The sequence below is a fragment of the Canis aureus genome, chromosome 16 (genome assembly GCF_053574225.1).
Source record: "Canis aureus isolate CA01 chromosome 16, VMU_Caureus_v.1.0, whole genome shotgun sequence".
Classification (NCBI taxonomy): domain Eukaryota; kingdom Metazoa; phylum Chordata; class Mammalia; order Carnivora; family Canidae; genus Canis; species Canis aureus.
The window spans coordinates 38,900,970-38,920,122 of NC_135626.1; the positions used below are offsets into that span (position 1 = coordinate 38,900,970).

Sequence of the window (19,153 nt, forward strand, 5' to 3'; positions counted from 1 at the left end):
AAAATCTTTAAAAAGAAAGAAAGCAATCTCCTATTTTATTATTCCCTCCAGCCATGGATGAGGGTTCCAGTTTCTCTACATCCTCGCCAACACTTACTAGTCTTTTTTTTTTTTTTAAAGATTTTATTTATTTATTCATGAGAGACAGAGAGAGAGAGGCAGAGACACACAAGCAGAGGGAGAAGCCTGCTCCATGCAGGGAGCCAGACATGGGACGATCCCGGGTCTCCAGGATCAGGCCGTGGGCTGAAGGCGGTGCTAAACCGCTGAGCCACCCGGCTGCCCTCATTGTGGTTTTAAATGGCTATGTTTTTGTCTTTCTCTCTCTCGTTCTCTTTTTTTTTCTCATATATATAATGTCATATATATGTCATGTATACATGTATAGGTATTCGTGTATAAATAAATATATCCATGCACATGTATTTGTGTATATCCTATACCCCAAGTGGATTTGATTTGAAGCATCTTCTTATGGATGCTTTTCTTTTTTCCATCTCTCTATGCTCTGCTTGCTGCCTCTCTGTCTGTGTCATGGCATCTTGGGGTTCAGCTCTTTCTCTCTCTGCTCCGTGGTGTTAGCATGTGATGTCCTCTGGTCTCAGCTGTTCAAACAGGGTATGGATCTGTGTCCAGGCTGTCGGGGCCGGGGGTACCCGGTCCTTCATCTTGTGCCCACCTCCCACCCCATCCGGGGATGTGGCTTCCACACACAGAGCGTGTAGGTGAACTTTGAGTTCGCTAGTCCCCCCTACCCCTTCCTTCTCTGGGGGGTAGGGGCTTCCACCCTGGGCAGTCCCTGCCCTTCTGATGCACTGCCCACCGGTGGCCCATCATGCTGGTAAGCATCAGAGGTGACACCCAGGAGTCCTGGGTTCCCATTTCCCCATTTGTGTGTATGGCAGTGGGCCTCCTCCCTGGGCCTGTGGGACAGACCCATCTGGGGTGCTGGGGCTTGGATTTTGGGGGGAAGTGGTGTAAGAGGTCCCGCTGGCCCAGGAGTCATTTTTCTGAGAAGTGCCAATGCTTTAGGGAAGCGGCTTTTCCTCCTCCCCTCCCCTCAAGCACACGGGTTCTTTGCATCTTGACCTCAGGTAACCCACGCTGAGGGGGGGAGGCCCAGCTGCCTGCCTCTGCTACAAGGATCCTCTGGGGTGGCAGACCCTGACCTTTCCCCTCAGGACTGTGGGTGAGAGGCCCTTTGTGGCTCTGGGCCCTGTCCTCGTCTCCCCAGCCTGGCTGTGCTAGCCTGCCATCCCCAGCAGTGTCTGGGCCCTGCTCCCGGGCTGTCTCTGCCAGCCAGGCGTGGTGCCAGCTGTCTACTCAGCCGGGTGCCACGGGAAAATCTCCGGCCGCCCAGGTCGGGGAGCTCCACGGGGAATGCCCGTGTCCCTGCTCCTCAGTGCCCACTCACCTGTCTTTCCTTTTTCTGCAGTGCCCCAGGACATGGCCCCCCCAGCTGCCTAGCCAGGGCCCATCTAGGAGAGGCATCGACTTCGGTGTCCTGAAGGCCAGCTCTGGACCTTCCCAGAAAAGTGCCAGCCTCACGGAACTGCTTGACCAAAGGACCAGCTCTTGGGACATCCCCCCATACCCAGCCCCCAGCTAGAGTGGGGGATTCAGGAGGCTGAGATTAGCCTGCTGGCCTTGGACGACAGCGGCGGGACAGAAGGGGGGGTGGGCTGACCACCCCAACCCCCCTCTGGGCCCAGGCCCCATGCCCCGAGGAGGGGCGGCCTGAAGCCCGCCAGAGCCTCCTCTGCTAGACTGTCTGCCTGCCCTTCTGACTGTGGCTGCTTGGCATGGCCAGCAACAGCAGCTCCTGCCCGACACCTGGGGGAGGGCACCTCAATGGCTACCCGGTGCCCCCCTACGCCTTCTTCTTCCCACCTATGCTGGGTGGACTCTCACCGCCAGGCGCGCTGACCACTCTCCAGCACCAGCTCCCAGTCAGCGGCTATAGCACACCATCCCCAGCCAGTAAGTGGGGTGGCAGGAGGCTCGGGGGGAGGGGACTGCGTGGAGGGGTGGCAGGCCTCTGGGCACATCTGTTCCTCTGCAGGCCACATCTACTCTAGATGGGGGGGAACCATCATTTGGGGATGGGGGCAGTACCCAAGGATGAAAGGCTTGTAGGCTGATCACAGGGGTCATGTTTGATGTGAGGGGGGGCAGCAGAGAGAGAGAGAGAGATGCAACAGTGCTGTTCCTCAGGGCTCCTGGCGCCCTCTCCTGTGCTGTGCCGTTGAGGGCCTTATAAATAGCTCCAGGGACTGGACACAGAGGCTGGAGGCGGGTAAACAAACCTCTCGACATTTGGTGGAAATGGCAACTCAAGTGAGAGTGGCACCCCACCTCCGCCCCACCCCAGCCAGTGCCTCTGAGGGAAAAGGCTTGAAGGAGCAGACTGCCAGGGCGGCTGGACCCCCCCTCTGCCGGCCAGCTCCGCCCACGGTTGCCTGGTGGCTGGGGCCAGTGTCCCAGGAGGTGGCGCTCAGCCTGGACTCTGGCTGTGCACACATGCATGCTCTTGGCAGGGCCTGTGTTTTCTCTGTGACTCCACCCTCTGCCATGGGGGTCGCCTGTTGGCTGGACAGGGGTCTCAGTACCCTTCCCCGGCTGGCTGAGCCAGGTAGTGGGAGGTGGCAGCAGCTATGGCCAGCTGGCAGAGTCCAGGCCTCGGGCCTGCCAGGCCGCTTACAGTAACTCTGGCCCCCAGGGCCCAGCTGGGCACCAGGCCAGGGCTGGTGGGGAGGGGGAGGAGGGAGCTGGGGCCTGGCCTGGGGCGGGAGGGGTTGGAAGCAGCAGAATGGGCCACGGACAGCCGGCTAGCTGGTCAGCTGCTGACCTGGGAAACGTGTCCCACCTCTCCTGGCGGGCAGGGACTGAACACCCTGCCCCGGGCACCCACTGCCCCTCCCATGGCCACTGGCAAGCCGCCTGGCACCACTGCCCTGTGTGCCCGGCTGGGCTGGGTCAGTGTCCCCTTCTCAGTGTGGGGGCAGCGCTCTCTCCCCGGAGCCAGGGAGTCTCTTTGTCCCTGGGGCAGGCCCTGGCTGGGCGCCTCGCTGCCCGCACTGGCCGTCTGCCCACCGCCACCACCGCTTCCTGGACCTCCTCCTCTGGCTCCGCCACAGCCCCTCCCTCCCAGGCCCCACCGGCTGCTGGAGCAGGGGCCTCCCATCTGTGCTCCCAGAGGCTCCCCCGCCTCGTGGCCTGGGACGAGGGGGCAGGCAGGTACTGCGTGTTTCCATGCCAGGCCATTCACACTCCATCTTCTGTTTCCTTCCTCTCTTCCGTCCTTGCACAGCAGTGGCGGGTGGCACCGTGAGCTGGGAGTCAGGGAACTCTGATTTGGTCTAGTCTTCCAGTCTGTGCTAGGCGAATAAGGAGGCCAGTCTCTGGGTTCAGAGGTTGCGGGGGTTTGGGTGCGCATGTCTGTGGTTCCTTGTGTCTACAGGGACTGGACTTTGTATTCTTGGCTGGGGTGAAACTGGAGCATCTACTTCCTGCCAGGGTGGGATTTTTAGGGAGGGAGAAGACAGAGGCTCAGAACCTGGTACCTGGGGATAACTTGTCCTTCCTCCGGTGATGGGAACAGAGCCCCAGACACTGCTCAGAGTTGGAAGGGCCTGGGGCCTGGCCTGGGTTCTTGCCTACTCTGTGTCAGGCGAGCAAATGCCATGCCCTCTTCTCAGTGTTGCAAGCTTCTTCCTCTTTCTTAGAGGTGGGGAGGGTTTCCGGGTCCCCCACTTCCCACCCTGGTAACCTTCTCCCCTCAGGGTGGGGTGCCCACATTTCAGGCAAGTGGAGCCTTCTCTGGCTTTCCCCACCCAGGTTAGGCAATGCCCCTTTCCTGCTCCCGCCCCCTGTGAGTGTGTGGGTTTCCCTGCCCTCCCCTCTTCCTAGTAAACAACTTCTCTTCCTCCCCAGGCCCCTAGCTTCTGAGCTTCTCCCTGACCTTCTCTTCTGTGACCAGAGGTGTAGCCACGGGCCTCAGGGAGCCAGGCATCTCTCTCCTTCTGGTGCAGGGCCGGGTGGCCTGGTGACCCAAGCTCCTCAGTCCTGGATAGCGAAGCATGACAGATCAAAATTCCCATGTGTTGGAAATGGAGGCAGCTTCATTTCCCTGCTCTCTCCTTGGGGCTGGTGCCCAGGGTCAGGCAGCTACTAGGAGAGGTAGACCTTGGCGGCCCCCATTCCTGCAGGGTGCAACGGTCACCCTTTTCATAGGAAACCTCACAGATGAGGATCCTTCCTCCCACTTTCTACCAATAAAGGTGTTTGGATAATCCCCCCTCCCTTTCCCATCCCTCTTCCCACATGAGGAGGAGGCTGGCCCTTGGATGTCTTGGGTGTCCCCTTCAGAGATGCAGTAGTCTGTGGAGTGACAGGTCCAGGTCACTGTGGGTAGGGGTGGGTGTTAGTCTTCCTCGGGTCAGGGAGCCAGAACGGGAGGCCCAGAGAGATAGTACAGGATTCCCTGCCCACCTCCTTAGAGCCCCTGGGGCTTGATATCTGAGGACTGCTATTTACTATGAAGGGTTGGGATTCTGTGTGCATTGTGAGGAGGGTCAGGGTTGTGTGTGTTTTAGGAGTGTTTGGGGGGGGGGGGTCAAGGCTGAGTGTGTGTTGGGAAGGGGGTTAATGGTTTGTATGTTGGGGGTGAGGAGGTCAGAGGGTCGAGTGTGTTTTGGGAGAATCAAATCCAGAGCCAGGGAGGGGGTGTCTGTTTGTGTGCTGGTGGGGGCTGTGACTTAGGGCAGAGAGAGTCTTTAAAGGGGAGAGGTGTGTGGATTGTGCTGTGTTTGGGGAGGCCAGGGTCTCTCATTCTTACTGCCAGGCTGCGCTGAAGAGGAAACCGGCCTGCCTTTTTGGTTGCTTTACTCCAGGAATTCCAGGCAGGTGTAGCTGGGGTTCCGGCTTTGCCACTACTACAAAGGATCACCTCTCTGAGTGCATTTCCTAGTCTGTAAAATAAGGATATGACCAGAACCTCCTGCAGAGGCTGAGATTAGGCAATATCGCCAACGTAATGCCCTCAGCTCTACCCTTTGCTTGTTGCATCATTCCTGTCTCATTCTGTGCTGTCCGTTACCACAGCGAAGAGGGACCCAGGCCCCTTCTAGGTAGGGGTTGGTGAGAATGAGGACGGGATGCTAACATCTGTGGAGCACCTACTGTGTGCCCCGACTTTCTCTCTGTTTTACAAACCTTAATCCCTGTGATGCTGGGAGAGGGTCTTTATCCCCATTTGCACATGAGGAAGTGGCATGAGGGTGGAGGCGAAATGACCGGGTTAAGTGAGTGGTAAAGCCAACCCGTTGTCCACTATCCAGATAGCAGCTGCAGGAGGGTATTGTGAGGGGCACTCCTGAGTGGGGGCACCCTTGGGGAGGGACTGTGCCAATGTCGAGCCCCCCTCCCGCGTGGCTGAGGCCCACTCCTGCCGGAGGACCTCCTGCCTTCCCCCGGTAGGGGGCGTCGGGAAGGCAGCCAAGCCACGCCCCCTCTTCTGTGTTTTGGATTCTGAAGGCTGGAGGGAAAAGAGGCTAAGAGGCCTGGGCCAGAGCTCCATCCTGTCCTGGAAATTGCAGATACAATCTGTTCACACCCATCTCCACCCCCCGAATCAGCCCGCTGCAGCCCCTGGGAGTTTGCAGAGCTCAGGAGGCGCCCTCCCCCTGACACTGTAGGAACAGAGTGTAAAAGCCAGTTATTATTTTGTTTCAATTTGTGGGGTGGGGGCAGGGAAGTTGGAAGCAATCAGTAGAGGAGACCCTTTTCTGCCCAGATACTTGCAGTGCGGAAACTGGGGAGACAAGCGGGGGTGTGCCCCCTCTTCCTCTCCTCTGCCCCTCCCTTCCCTTAGACTCTGTCTTCCGTCCCTCCCTTCTCTCCACTCTTTCCTTGGACGGAAAGAGGGACAGCTCAGGGAGAGAGGGTATTGCCAGCAATGCCTTTCTTGGGGTCAAGGATGCAGAGTCAGCCGAAAGACTCTTGAATGGGATTTTGAATGGGAATGGGGCTCCTCACCTTTTATATGTAGCACTGATAATGCAAGGGTTCCCTCTGGCAGGACTCTGGGAAGGAAGCCTGTCCTCTTGGACCTGAGACATCAGGTCCACCTCCTGCTGTGGGCCACGTGCCCATGGGGATGTACCAGGGCAGGCCATGCCTGCCCATGGGGGTAGTAGCATCTATGGAAAGAGGAAGTGTTTCCCTTCTCCAGATCACTCTGGGGCGGTGCCCACACTACCTTCTTCCCCCTCCTCCTCCATGGAGTCAGGCACAGCCAATGGAGCTGGGTCTCCCAGGCGGGACCAGCTAGATCAGCCTCTGTCTGCTGAATCAGATATAGAGGCCCTCCCCACCCCATTTGGATTTCTGGGTTGCCGGGAACCTCAAGCAGCCCACAGACCAAGGCCCCATGGGCAGAAGGCTTAAAAAGGACAGCTGTTTCCGTGTGGCCTTGGGCAGGTCACCCGTCCTCTGAGTCTGTAGCCTCCTCTTTAAAGCAAGACTCTTAATGCGTTCCTGGCTGGATGAGTTGCTCTGAGGCCACGGTGACCTGCTGGCTGATGAGAGCCTGGGTGAGCTTCAAGTACCCTGCAAGAGTAGCAATGACGAGGCGGATGGAGCTCGGCAGTGTCTTGGGGGCTAGCCACCCTGTACTGGAACCCAATGTCTGTCTGGCTCCAGGCCGCATGGTTTCTGGTTTGTTATCCCCTCCAGATGGGGTTGGGGACAGGAAGGGGCCTGGCACAGGTGGGGCCATTTCAGTTCAGCCCACACCTGCTGAGGGCCTGCTAAGCACTCAGCCCTGGAGGAACTATGGGGACTGTGACAAAGGAGCAGCAGAGGACGATGGGTCTCAGGCCTGCAGGCAGCTGTCCCTTCCTTTCCCTGTCTTCTGCCCAGGACACTGTGTGCTTCTCTGACCTGCCCCATGACCTTGCTGTTGCCCCCAGACAACAGGTATCTCCCCCTGGACCTCTCTCTTTCTCCAGCTCCAGAAATCCTCTCCATCCTTTAAGGAACATCCTGAACACTATCTCTTTCCAGAAATTTTCACAGATGTTCCCCCTTCCTCATGATACTCTCACACCTTTGAATGCCTGTGGGTCCTTATCTTTTTTTCTCCCGACACTCATCTCTCTATCATGAAATGACTTCTCTCACCCCACCCCTCATTCCTGCGTGAGCTATAATCATTTGGGAGATCTTTCCCCCAGTTACCAGGTCTTTGATGGCAGGGACAGTTTCAGATCCCTTAGTACCTCACAGCAGTGACCACAGAGCCTAGCACATAGCTGGTGCCCAGGAGCTATGTCATTTGGGAGGAAAGAGACCAAGGCCTGTGGAAGCAGTCTGACCTCTTGCCCGGCACTCATCCACTGCCCAAGGCTTGCATATGTGCCCCAGACCTCAGCACTCCATCTGCAGCCCAGACTTCACTTAGGTGGGACCTCACTTTGGCACCCCACAGCCACCTGTCCACCAGGCCAGTAGACGTCTGTACTTGCAGTCTTGGGAACTTCGCTGTTGCACAAGCCACACACCAGAGTCCTCTTTGTTACCTCCTCCTGCTCTGTTTGTGCTGCCTGGACTGTTGTGGCAACTACTAACTGGTCTGTCTTGCCCTCCTACAATCCATTCTTCATACAGCTGCTTGAAGGATCTTATACCACTGTAAATCTGAAGCTTTCTTCTTGCATTTAGGATAAAATTCAGGGCAGCCTGGGTAGATCAGCGGTTTAGTGCTGCCTTCACCCCAGGGCCTGATCCTGGAGACCGGGGATCGAGTCCTATGTCGGGCTCCCTGCATGGAGCCTGCTTCTCCCTCTGCCTGTGTTTCTGCCTCATTCTGTGTGTGTGTCTCTCATGAATAAATAATTAAAAAAAAAACACCTTCTCTTAAAAAAAAAGTCATATTGAGGCCAACAAGCCCACCTGATCTGCCCCAGCCCACCTCTCCAGCCTGGTCTTGTGTCTGTCTTCCTAGTCTTCTATCAGGGCCGTGAACAAAGCATACCCCCGCAAGGCCCTAACCCCAGGACCTTTGCACAGGCTCTTTCCTTTACTGGGACCACATTCTTTCCTACTCTTTGCCTAACTTCTAAACTTTCTTTAGGTCTCTGCCTTGAGGTCCTCCCTGACTCTTCAACGTAAATTAGGTACCTGCGTTAATTCTTCAAAGCATACTATACTTGTTTCATAATACCAATTACCTCAGTTTGCAATTACATATATATGTGTGTATATATACATATACGAACTAGCGATTGTTTGCTTAATGGCCGTTGCCCCATAAGGTCTGCAAGAACAGGCTTACCACAGTATCCACATAGGAGGTGCTCAGAAAATACTTTTTCTTGAATCAGCCTGGCAAGGTGGAAATACGGGCTTTGGCAGCAGAAAGTTCAAATACTCACTTGCCCTTTATTAGCACTGTGAACTTGGACAACCCAGCTAGCTTTGCTGAGACCTCAGTTTCTTTACATGTAAAATAGGAATAATGCCCACTTATTTCTTGGAAGCTGCTTGAGGAGTCAGTGACAACGTAGGTTAAGAACCTGGCTTCTAGAGGGACGGATGTCCTTGGGAAGCCTGTCAATTCCTCTCTCCTTTTAGAGGGAGGGAGTTCTGCGGCAGGGTCAGTGGGAGTCACGGGATACCCTGTTACCCTGTCCCTAGAGGGACATCCCCGCCTTCTTGGGCCTTTCTTCCACCGAAACAGGCATCCCGAGGGCTTCCGGGAGGAAGTGGTCAGCTGGAAGGCCCCAGCCCCTCCTCTCAGCCCTTCGTGGCTGGACCGCGCGCTGGGGGCCCGGGCCGGTTCAGCCGCTGGGAGACCCCTGGGCGGGGCTCTGCTCGCCGGAAGCGCGCGGAGCTCGGGGAGGAGAGCCCCCTCGGCACGCGCTGGTGCCCCAGCCTCCGCGCTGCGCGTCGGGTTCCGGCGGGCGGGCGCCGGAGTCACACATGATGTCACAGACAATGACACAAGCCGGCGTCTCACCCGACTCGGCGCCCGAGCCGCACAATGTCACACCCGGGACACCTGGCGCGCCGCGTTCGTGGCGCGAACGCCCGGCCAGGCGCGCGGCCGCCCTCCGCCTCCCGCCGCCGCCCTCCGCGTCTCCCGGGGCTGTCGCCCGGCGCGGGCGGGCCGGGGGCCGGAGGGCGAGCCCCGCGGGCGGGCTGGCGAGCGGGTGATGTCACGGGCAGCGGTGGGTGGGTCACCCGGAGGTGAGGCGCCGCCGGGCGAGTTCAGCGAGAGTTCAGCCGCATGGCATTAGGCAAATGAGGCCCGGGCCGGGTGGGGGGTGTGTTGGGGGAGGACACCGGGACCACCCCCTGCTCCCCGCCCCGTCCCCTCGCCTCCCCCGGCGCCGGGCCGGGGACTGACCAAACCACGGGGGACGCTGGGGGCCGGCACCGGGACGCGGGAGACGCCCGCCCCCTTCCGCCCCCGCCTCCGCGAGCAGCCGCCTCCGCGAGCAGCCCCCGCCGCTGCGCGCCCCCGGCGTCCGCCCGTCCTCCGCCGCCTCCTCCGGGGCCTCCCCGCCGTGCGTCCCCCCTTGTCTCCTCCCCCTCCCCGGGCTCCCCGCTCGCCCGCCACAGCCCTCCTCTCGCTGTCGGCTCCCTGCGTTTGGCCCGCGGCAGCCGGACCCGCCGGGCAAGGGTTAAGCCAGGGGCGGCGCCTGGACGGGACGGGCGGAGGGACGGGGGCGGGGCCGCCGGGCGGGGCGGGGCGGGGGCGCGGGCGGGGGCGGGGGCGGGGGCCGCGGCCCGCACCTCGGAGCTCCTGCGTCGGCGGGCCGCCCCGGGCCTGGCGGAGGCGGAGGCGGAGCCCGCGGGGGCCCCACCTCCACCCGGAATCCTCGCCCCGGAGAAGCCCGGGAGCCCCGGCGGGGAGGAGGAAGCGCCCGGCGCCCCCCCACCTCCCCGCCCGCCGCGGCCCGCGCCGATCCCGCCCCCGGCCGGCGCGCTTGGGGCCCGCGGGACTCGGCCTCGGACAGCATGCGACTCGCGACGGGGCCCCCCTCGAGGTGGGGCCGCTGAGTTCCCGGGCCGCGGCCGGGCGTTCCCGGCGGGGGGAGCCGAGGGACCCCTCCCCCACGCACAACTTCCCGGCTCTCCACCTGGGACCGGCGGCGCGGCCGGCCGCGTAGACGCGGGACTCCGGGCGACGGGCGGCCCCGGCTCCGGTGGCGGCCGGGGCTGGGGCGGGTACGTGGCCCTCGCCCCCCAGCTGCTCTCCGCGGATGGCGCCGCCGGCGGAGTGAGGGAGGCCGCGCGCAGGACGTCCCCGCCCCGACCTCTTGTCTTCGCGGGGAGGATGTACGAGAGTGTGGAAGTGGGGGGGCTCACCCCCACCCCCAGTCCCTTCCTTGTGGTGGATTTTTATAACCAGAACCGGGCCTGTTTGCTCCCGGAGAAGGGGCTCCCCGCCCCTGGCCCCTACTCCACCCCGCTCCGGACTCCGCTTTGGAATGGCTCAAACCACTGTAGGTACCGGCCTCCCCCTCCTGTTGTAGGAGCTGGGCCAGGGGGGGCGGCGGCGCTCCCCGTCCCCCGGGGGTGCGGGCCTGGCGCGTCGTGGGGTCGGGTCCCTACTCCTCACTCGCCGAGGCTCGACGCTGGGGTGCCCTTGCTGGACGATTGGACTCTCCCGAGAAGCCCGGGGTGCTATTTCTGTTACATCAGGGCTGAGGAACTTCGGGGCTTTCTCCCTTCAGGAAACGTTTGTTCATCTGTCCTGCCAGTTGAGGCAGGGGAAGCGAAGCCCTTTGGCCCCCAGTTTATATCTTCCTCTTGGAACATGGTAGCTTCTCAGCAGAGTGGTTCTTTCTCCCACCCGGGAGGGTGGGGTGCAGGTCCTGTCTAATCTGCTCTGAGGAGGAGGGGCCTCTTTCCCAGATCCCACCCGTCAAAACCTAGGGGAGAGCCCCCCTCTTGTGCAACAGCTGCTGCCCCCAGCCCTTGCCCTTGTGTCATTAGAGTTGGTGTCAGGGGACCGCTCCATGTCTTTGGTGTTGGCAGTGGGGTGTGGCAGGAAGGGGCAACTTCATCTGACACCCGTCTGCGATCCTAACCAACCCTTGCGTCTTGGGGAGGGGCACCTGTCCATATGATGGTCGTTCTGGCCCTGGACACTTGGCTGGCACCTTTGAGGTTTCCGTCCCAGGAATGGGGGTGGGGAGTGGGGGAGAGGCGGCTCTGGTAGGAAGAATCTTCCCTCCTAATCTGAATCTGGCTTGTTCTCTGGGAGATGAGTTTGGTTTTTGTGGGTCTGGGGCTGCCCTGGAAATGAGGGATGCATCCCCTGCCAATCCAGCTGTGTCCTTTTGTTACCTTGTTTACATTTAGGGTTGGGGCTTGCATTAGGCTAGGCTTGTCCCTAAGAGGGGTGCCGATGAGAACCCTAGAGTCCTGGTGGCCTGCTCACCTTCCCACTGTCCTCCATCTGGGTTGGGGCCCCTCTGGAAGGGAGGGGCTCGGTGCACCCTTGGGAGCTGTGAGTGCCTGGGGTGCACACCTGGGCGTGTTTGTACCCAGCGGTGAGGTAGTGTACCTGGGTGGGAGCGAGCCGGCGCCTGGGGGCTATTGTTACCTGGGTCGGGTTTCTTCCCTTTCCCTGCTCTGGGCTCCACTCTTCCCTGGAGCTTCTCTCACCCTCCCGACCGGCTGCCAGGGAGGAGGGGTGGAATGGGTCCCTGGAGGCCTGGCAGACTGGAGAAGGTTGAAGGGTAGCCCCCCAGCTCCTTGGCTCTAGGAAGAGAGAGACCTGAAGTGGAGAGACATCGCACCTCTGCCCTTCCCAGAACCACCTCACCCCTAGCCTTTCCTATTGTCCAGCCCCCTGACCTTTGCCTCTGGGGACAAGTGGCTGGGTGGCTGCAGGCTGCAGGCTTCCAACTGTGGGAGGGCTGGGAGGGTGCGAGTGTCCAGTGTCGAGTGTCGGCTGACTTTGGTCAAAGGGGAGAAGTAAGAGGTGTGACACCAGGACCCTTCTTCCCACCCTCCAGAGGTGGAGGAAGGTGTTTTCTCCCCAGGGGGATAATTGGGGCAGAGCTGCCCTGGTCACTCCCTCCACCACGTTGGCCGCTTTGCCAGAGGACTGGGAAGCTGGGATCAGACCTTGAGCTTCAACCCCATCTCTTCCTTTATTACTAGGGGGCACCTCCTGGTTCCCTGGACCCACACTGGTGGGGGAGGCAGAGCATGGAGTCCAAGTCTTGGGTTTGGTGAGGCTAGTGAAGGGGAAGTGGAGGCCTGTTTCCCACATACTCTGGGATTGGGTAGAGCTAGAGGCCTTTGCTCCCCTCTTCCCACAGTCCCTGTATAAGTGTGTGGACATGTCAGCTGGGGTGCCAGTGGGCTCAACCCCAAGCTGTGGGCTGGGAGTGGTGGGTGTGGGAGTTGTTTTGAGACACAAGAAAGACCCAGAGCCTGCTGGGGGGAGGGGTGGTGACTTGACCCTGTCTGGTGTACCACTGCCTTGTGAGGAACCCCACGGTGTGTGTAGAGGTCCTATGGTGACATTCCTCCTCCACTGCCTCCTGCCACCTGCACCAAAGGTGGGAAGAGACCCTTTCAATCCTGCAGGGCCTCAGGGACCTTGCCTCCCTCCTCATGGCCCCCGTTTGGGGGCACTGGAGGACCAGGGGTCCACAGGATGTGGCTCCCCGTCTGTCCCCCACCAGTCTCACCGCTCTCGCCTCCACCCGCTCCCAGACGTCCAAGAATGTGAAGCACGTGGATGCCCGTGTTGGGGGGAGGGGGAGAGATGCTTATCGGGGGCGCTGGGCTAGGGGCCTGCTTCCGCCAGCTACACCCAGAGCTATCCCACCCACACCCCTGGAGGGGAGGAAGGGCGGTACGGAGGGGGGGTCCTGCGCCCCCTCCGCCGCCTCCCCCCTGGGGGAGCTGTGAGGGGAGCTGTGGAGGAGCGGGCGCCAGCTGGATTGGGAGGGGAGCCGCTGGCCAGGGGCCCGGCTTATTTCCTGCTGATCTCCTCCAGGAAACCGGCCCCTTGTGCGAGCCTGCGAACGGCTTTGGGGCGTGGGGAATCCAGAGCGATGTGCCTCCTGCCCCCTGTCCCCTGCCCCCGTCCCCGTCCTGGGGAGGGGAACCTGGCAGCGCCGGTGGGAGGGAACACCTGGCTTCCTGGGCTCCAGCCCTCCGTGGAGCGCTGGGACTTGGAGCCGGGAAGGTGTGGTGCTCCTGCAGCCTCCTCCTTCTGCAGGAAGCGAGAGCTTTGTGGGCTGGGGCCTCTCTGGGAGGGAGGTGAGCAGGGAGGGGCCGGCCCCCGGTAGTCCTTCCCCCAGAGGTTGGGTGTGCTGAGTTAAGGCTGTCCTCACTACTGTGGAGGCTGGGGGGCGGGTGGCTGAGTGCCCTAGGCTGCTGGCTGGAGGCCTGGGGAGGTGGGGACTGGGCCAGGGCTCTGGGTTCAAAGGGCACAGTGAGACACCTCGGAGCAGTTACCTGGGTGACAGGTGGGGATGTGCAGGGGTGGGGGTGCAGGGCATGCCAGAGCTTCAGAGGCAGCTAGCTTCAGCGGGGTGGGCCAAAAGGAGGCCTCATCAGCCCAAACTAGCTCCCACCTCAGCTCATCTCCCTCAATCCTGCCAAAAAACAATTTTCAAAAGCACGCTCAAAGTTCTATAAACACCCCCTGGACTTTGCCTTAGCTCCAAATGTCTCTGGGTCTTTGCCCCTTTCGTCAGTCTCTGGCCCTAGAGCTGTCTGTCCCTCCTCCCAGTATCCTGTGTGTCTCCCTATGCCCTCCCCTCTCTCAGCGTACCTCAAAGCTCCGTCTGTCCATTCTCCCCCTCCTGCCTGGCCTATTTTAGAGGTGGGGCCTTGGGTGGGTAGGCCTGGGGCAAAGGGTGGATGGGGAGGGCAGAGGGGGGAGGTCAGTGCCTCCATCCTCTGCTTATTGGAACGCTGGCTGGGATTCTAGGCCATGGTCCCCCCACACCCCCTTGTCCTTGACACCCCCTCACCACCACCAGTCTGGATTGTCTATTGTTACTCCTTTTACGTCTTGGAAAAAGTTAGCACAACAAAGGGCTCCTTTGTCGCTCACCCCTCTGCCTCCTGGCCTCACCCAGGCCCCCCAACCCACCCCCCCCCCCCCCAGCAGCTGTTCTCAGGCCTCTCGCCTGTCTGATTTGCTTGTCTGGCCTCAGGGAGGGGGAGGTGGGGGGAAAACCAGGCCAGGGCAAGTTTAGTGTTGGGGTAAGAAGCAGAGGGCCAGGGAAGGTCATTGAAGAGGCTGTGGACTGGTAGGGGTATGGGCATCCACTGTTCCTCTGCTGTAGGCTGGTCTTCTGGGCAGGGACAGGGGCCCAGGGCCACAGCGGTGCTGGTCAGCCAGGCTGACCGGGGAAGTGGTGCCCAGGCCCTACTAAGAGCCAGGAAAGCCCTGCCAAGGCCATTGGCCTGGTTCCCTGTCATCAGCGCCTGGCAGTCCTTGGGGTGTCTGCAGGTAAGGGGGAGGGTGGTCATGTGCAGCCAGCCCCCAATGTCCGGCTGCTGCTTTTCTCTGTGCCTGGACTTTGGGGCCACGTGATTCATGGCTTGTAAGGTGCTTGGACCAAGAGCTCTGGGACTCTCTGAATTCCATAACCTTGTGTGCTGGGGTTTAGGGTGAGACTAGGTAGGATTCTGGGGTGTAGGAGGGGGTCTGGATCTACCTCCTCAGAGAGACATCTTTGCCCCTCCTTGGCCCTGGACAAGTAGACTTGGCAAAGGCTCTGGCGGATGCCCAGTGGTACCTTGGGAATCTGGGATTGCCTCGGTCATCCAGCACGATACACCTCCAGCTGCCCAACCAGACAGCTCCCACCCAGCCCAGCACAGACAGCTCCCACCCAGCCCAGCCCTGTTCTGCCTGGGGTGATGGGCAGGGGGCCAGGCACTGGGGAGGATTTGGCTAGTGGGGGCTGCCCCTGTTGGCTGGGTCACACACACACACACACACCCGCCCGCCCGCCCGCCCCCCTCTCTTGGAGCTGAATAACTGGAGGGGAGGAGGGTAGTAACCCGGACATAGTATTGAGGGCAGACAGACAGAGCATTGATGGGAACAGACCCCCCTTTGTCATGCTGCTTCCCCCAGACAGGGCACCCAGAGCAGTGGGCTTCCGGGGCCCAGAGGGACTCTCCTCCTTGTCTCCAGGGGTCCCTCTGCTTATCTCAGGGAATCCCTACCTGCTCTGCTCCAACATTTGTGACTCTTCTTTGCACACCCTGCCTTGGGTCCCTGGCCAGAGGATTGTTTAAGTGGGGGAGGGGTTGTGGCTACTGGCAGTGGGGGGGCGGGGAGGGAGCGGAAGCAGAGGGGGGTGGGGGAGTGGCCGCTTTGAATATCCTGTTGACCCCAGTTTCCTCTGCCCCCAGCTTGTGTCCTCTTCCCTCCCTCCTCATCAGGCCTTAACTCCTTCCTAACTTGGGGGAGATGGGGCCAGGCTGCCCTGGGACCAGGGCTTGAGAGCCAGGCTGACTCCTGCCCCCACCCCCCAGGTATAGCTCTGTCTACATACAAATCTGATAGTTTATCCTCTGATATTTCTGATTTTGAAGGTAGGGTCCTGGGAGAGTAGGCAGGAGTGATGGGGCGCTAGAAGCTTCATTGGCAGGCTCATTGTCCAAGCCTGGCTGAGAAGTCCCAGCTTTCCTGAGACTGTCCCTGCCCCAGAGTGAGAGTCCTGGTGGCAGTGGGGAGGCTAGGAGAGGCTCCTGGGGGAGATACTGAGGCAGAGTGAGCATGGTATCAGAGATGGTGACCTGTGTCTCTAACCACCTCTCCCCTCTTCTCTTTCTAGCCATTGAGACCCAGAGCAGCAGTTCCGAAGAGATAGTGCCCAGTCCTCCCTCGCCACCCCCCCTCCCCCGCATCTACAAGCCTTGCTTTGTCTGTCAAGACAAATCTTCAGGCTACCACTATGGGGTCAGCGCCTGTGAGGGCTGCAAGGTGAGTTGAGGGGGTCACTGAGAAGGACAGTTCTGATTAGATAAATGGGGTGTCCCCACTGCCTAGTCCTGGAGCATGCTGTTGTTGCAGGGTCGGGGGGCTGTCTCTGAAATTGCTGCTCTTGATACCATGCCAAAGGTGACAGAACTTTGGAGAGAAAGCTGCATTCGAGCCCTCCCGTAAATGATCAGGAACCCCCAAACCAGAGGTTCACCCTCCTTCCTGAACCCCTTTCTCCATCTCCATCCTCCAGCCGGCAGGGCATACACCCGCCCTGCTACTGCTTGCTGCCCAGGTTGTCATAGCGAGCTGGCTGCCAACTGGCTCTTGGCTAGGGACCCAGGAGGCCTGCCCCCAATGGCCCTGCCCGAACCTCACCATGGCAGCCTGGCAGGAGGCAGTTAGGAGCGGGCGCCCTGCCTTGGCCTCTCCTTTAGGTGTCCAAGCTGTGGCATCCCTGGTGTCTGACCGGATTTCCCCATGCCCACATTGGGCTCTAGAGCACAGACGTGGCTGCCACCGTCCCAGCAGCTGTCGGCCTGGCTTCTTCCCCCAGTCTCCCCAGTGCCCGAACCTGTGTATTGGGATTGGGGTGCAGAAGCTGCTCAGCTTTAAGGCTTGAGGCACTGGGCTGCCCCTCAGCACAGAGTGGCTATCCCCAGGTGTGGGGCAAAGAGCAAGGCAAAGCACAGGGCTTTGGACACTCTGTGTCTGCCTGTCCTGTCCGGTTGTTCCCAGTTTGCCTCTGATCTGCTTGTCTGGTCAGCCTTTGTGCAGCCCCTGGCCAGCCGGGTCATGTACACAGATAGGATCATGCACATCTGCCTGGCCGGTGAACACGTGTCGTGCTGCCATACTCCTGATCGTGCGTGCATCTTCATCTCTCCGGCCAGCCTGTATGTGTCTCTCTATGGCCTCCTCTTCCTGTGCTCTGAGCCAAGGGCTGTGGGTTCCAGAGCTCTGCCTCTCTCCCATCTGGTCCCATCTGCCCCCTTTCCTGACTTACTAGTGGCCCTGAGGTCCTTTTCCCCAGGAGGGAGGAAGCCAGAACTGTAGGTCTAGGTTGTGGGAAGACCGCTGCCCACCTGCAATGTTGAGGCAGGTACTGGGATCCTTCTGGGGGGTGTCCTTGGAGGTGGACTGTTTTCTTCACCTTTTCATTACCTTCTCCTGCCCAGGTAGGTGATGGCCAAAGACCTGGGGCAGCCCTTGGACTGGCCCCTCCGTCCCTGAGGCTGGAGGCCGCAGGCTGGCACTGCTCCCACCATGGGTGTGGCTGACCTGACTCCTTTTCATCCATACCCAGGGCTTCTTCCGCCGCAGCATCCAGAAGAACATGGTGTACACGTGTCACCGGGACAAGAACTGTATCATCAATAAGGTGACCCGGAACCGCTGCCAGTACTGCCGGCTGCAGAAGTGCTTTGAAGTGGGCATGTCCAAGGAGTGTGAGTGCCATGGTGCCAGGGGCCGGCTGTGCATTAGGCAGAGCCTCCTAATGACTATGGGAGTAGGAACGTGTGGATGTGTATGTGTGTGTGTGTGTGTGAATGTGCGTGCCTGTTGCGTGGTGTGTGGGCTTGCGGTTAAGGATGGTTTGTATATAACTCCGAGGACCTGTCTGTCCGTGCGTCCCGCCAGCTGTGTGCCCGTGTGTGGGCAGCCATCCCTGTTTGCACGTGGCTGGCTGTGTGTGCTCACACAACGTGTGCATGTGCGTCTGCTTCCAGGCCCTGCTGGCTCTGGGGCGGGCTCAGGGCCTACCTGAGGCCCTCCGGATTATGCATCATAGGGGAGGGCTTGCAGCGGGGGTGCTGGTTGGTATTTGTGTGTGTTGGTAGAGGCATACGGCTGGCACAGGGATCTACAGGCCATTGTCTGGTGGAGCCAGGGGCTTCTAGTTGGAAGAGAGAATTGGGACTTCTCAGATCCCAGAGGAGCTGGGGGTTTCCAGTCTGGGCTCAGCTGAGGCCGGAGGGAGGGAGGGAAGTAGGGAGGGGAGGGGAGGGCTGGACAGGGAGACCCTCTTGTGTTGAATCATGGGTGTTGCCGTGGTGACCGGTGATTGATGATGTCAGAGATAAATGACGCTGACAGACGCCTCCTTGTCTGCGTGGCCGTTGCCATGGAGCCTGAGCCTTGGGGGAGGGGGTGGGGGAGGGGGACCACGGGACCCCCCCCCCAGCCCTCTGTGGGGAGGGCAGCAGAAGAGGGAAGTGGGGAGGGGATGTAGGGGGGACTGGAGGAGCCCCAGGTGGGAGCAGAGGGGCCCCTGCAGCGGGGCCTGCCACCTCCCACCACCGGAGGCAGAGGACGGAGGCAGAGGACGTGTGGTCTGGTGCCTGGGAAGTGGCAGCTCTGCGCTGCAGAGTGGGTGACAACTTGGGACCCTTCCCTTCAGGGCCCATCACCGCCGCCTCCCGTCGCTTCTGCTGCCTTCCACTCCCAGAGCTTTTCAGCACAGAAGGACCAGGGTGGGGACCCCCCTCCCTCCCACCGCCAGCTCCCCCTTTCCCCCCCTTCCCGCCTGCTCTGTGCCCCCGAGCTGAGCAGCTGCCATTTCAATAGAATTAAAGCTTCCGAATGATAAACGTCTTGTCACAGCTGCAATTTTCTCTTCCCAAATTATCCCCCCCACTCTCCCTCTCCCTCTCCCTCCTCTCCCTTGCACTTTATTGAATTTGCAGAATCGACATGAGTGATCTCCAAATTATGCCAGCTCCCCCCACCCCCACCCGCCGGTCCCCTCCCCGGGCCCCCCCACCCCCACCCTCTCTTCCTCCATCGTCAGCAGCCGCCACCACTGGCCCTGTGAGTGATTGTGTGTCTGGGATAATCGGCTGGTAACGACCCCATCGCTTCTTTAAAGCCGAGTGGTGTGTGCGGCTCAGCGCCCCTGGTGATTTGTCAGCTCCCCCGGCTAATGGGCCGAGAGATTCTCCCGCCCAGGCCCCCACTTTCAGGCTGGGGGGCTGTTCAGAGCCCATTCCAGGGACCCCCAGGGAGACTGCTGCCCAGGAGGGCTGGGGGCCAGTGGAGGCAGGAGGCAGCAGAGGGAGTGGGGGGCAGAGCACGAAGGTGGGACCCTCTGCACACTTGCCCTCAGCCCCGGACACCTTGCACACCTGGCGTGTGGGCTGGCGTAGGTGTGTGGGAGGTGGGAGCACA

The 19,153-nt window shown here is 60.5% G+C and overlaps 1 protein-coding gene and 1 long non-coding RNA gene across 10 annotated transcripts in view; one reads left to right on the plus strand and one right to left on the minus strand.

Annotated features, from left to right (window-relative positions):
- Positions 1–19,153, plus strand: part of RARA (retinoic acid receptor alpha) — a 44,426-nt gene that overhangs the window by 19,703 nt on the left and 5,570 nt on the right. For 2 of the 5 annotated variants that reach the window (XM_077853133.1, XM_077853132.1), the window contains exons 2-4: positions 1,436–1,980; positions 15,837–15,985; positions 17,292–17,433. In XM_077853133.1, coding sequence (XP_077709259.1) covers positions 1,803–1,980; positions 15,837–15,985; positions 17,292–17,433 — 469 coding nt within the window. In that variant the 5' untranslated portion in view covers positions 1,436–1,802. Of the gene's footprint in view, positions 1–1,435; positions 1,981–9,128; positions 9,250–10,258; positions 10,516–15,836; positions 15,986–17,291; positions 17,434–19,153 lie in introns of those variants that run through there. The other 3 variants (XM_077853135.1, XM_077853134.1, XM_077853136.1) reach the window with 3 other exon arrangements.
- LOC144286555 (uncharacterized) lies at positions 1,509–18,032 on the minus strand. Of its 5 annotated transcripts, none has more exons than XR_013354587.1 (6): positions 16,364–18,032; positions 11,618–11,775; positions 4,838–4,970; positions 4,324–4,404; positions 3,962–4,065; positions 1,509–3,509 (listed from the first exon to the last, which is right to left on the minus strand). It is a non-coding gene; the product is annotated as an uncharacterized LOC144286555 (long non-coding RNA). The 5 variants fall into 5 exon arrangements; XR_013354584.1 differs by lacking the exon at positions 4,324–4,404 and adding an exon at positions 6,037–6,200; XR_013354585.1 differs by lacking the exons at positions 4,324–4,404; positions 11,618–11,775 and adding an exon at positions 6,037–6,200.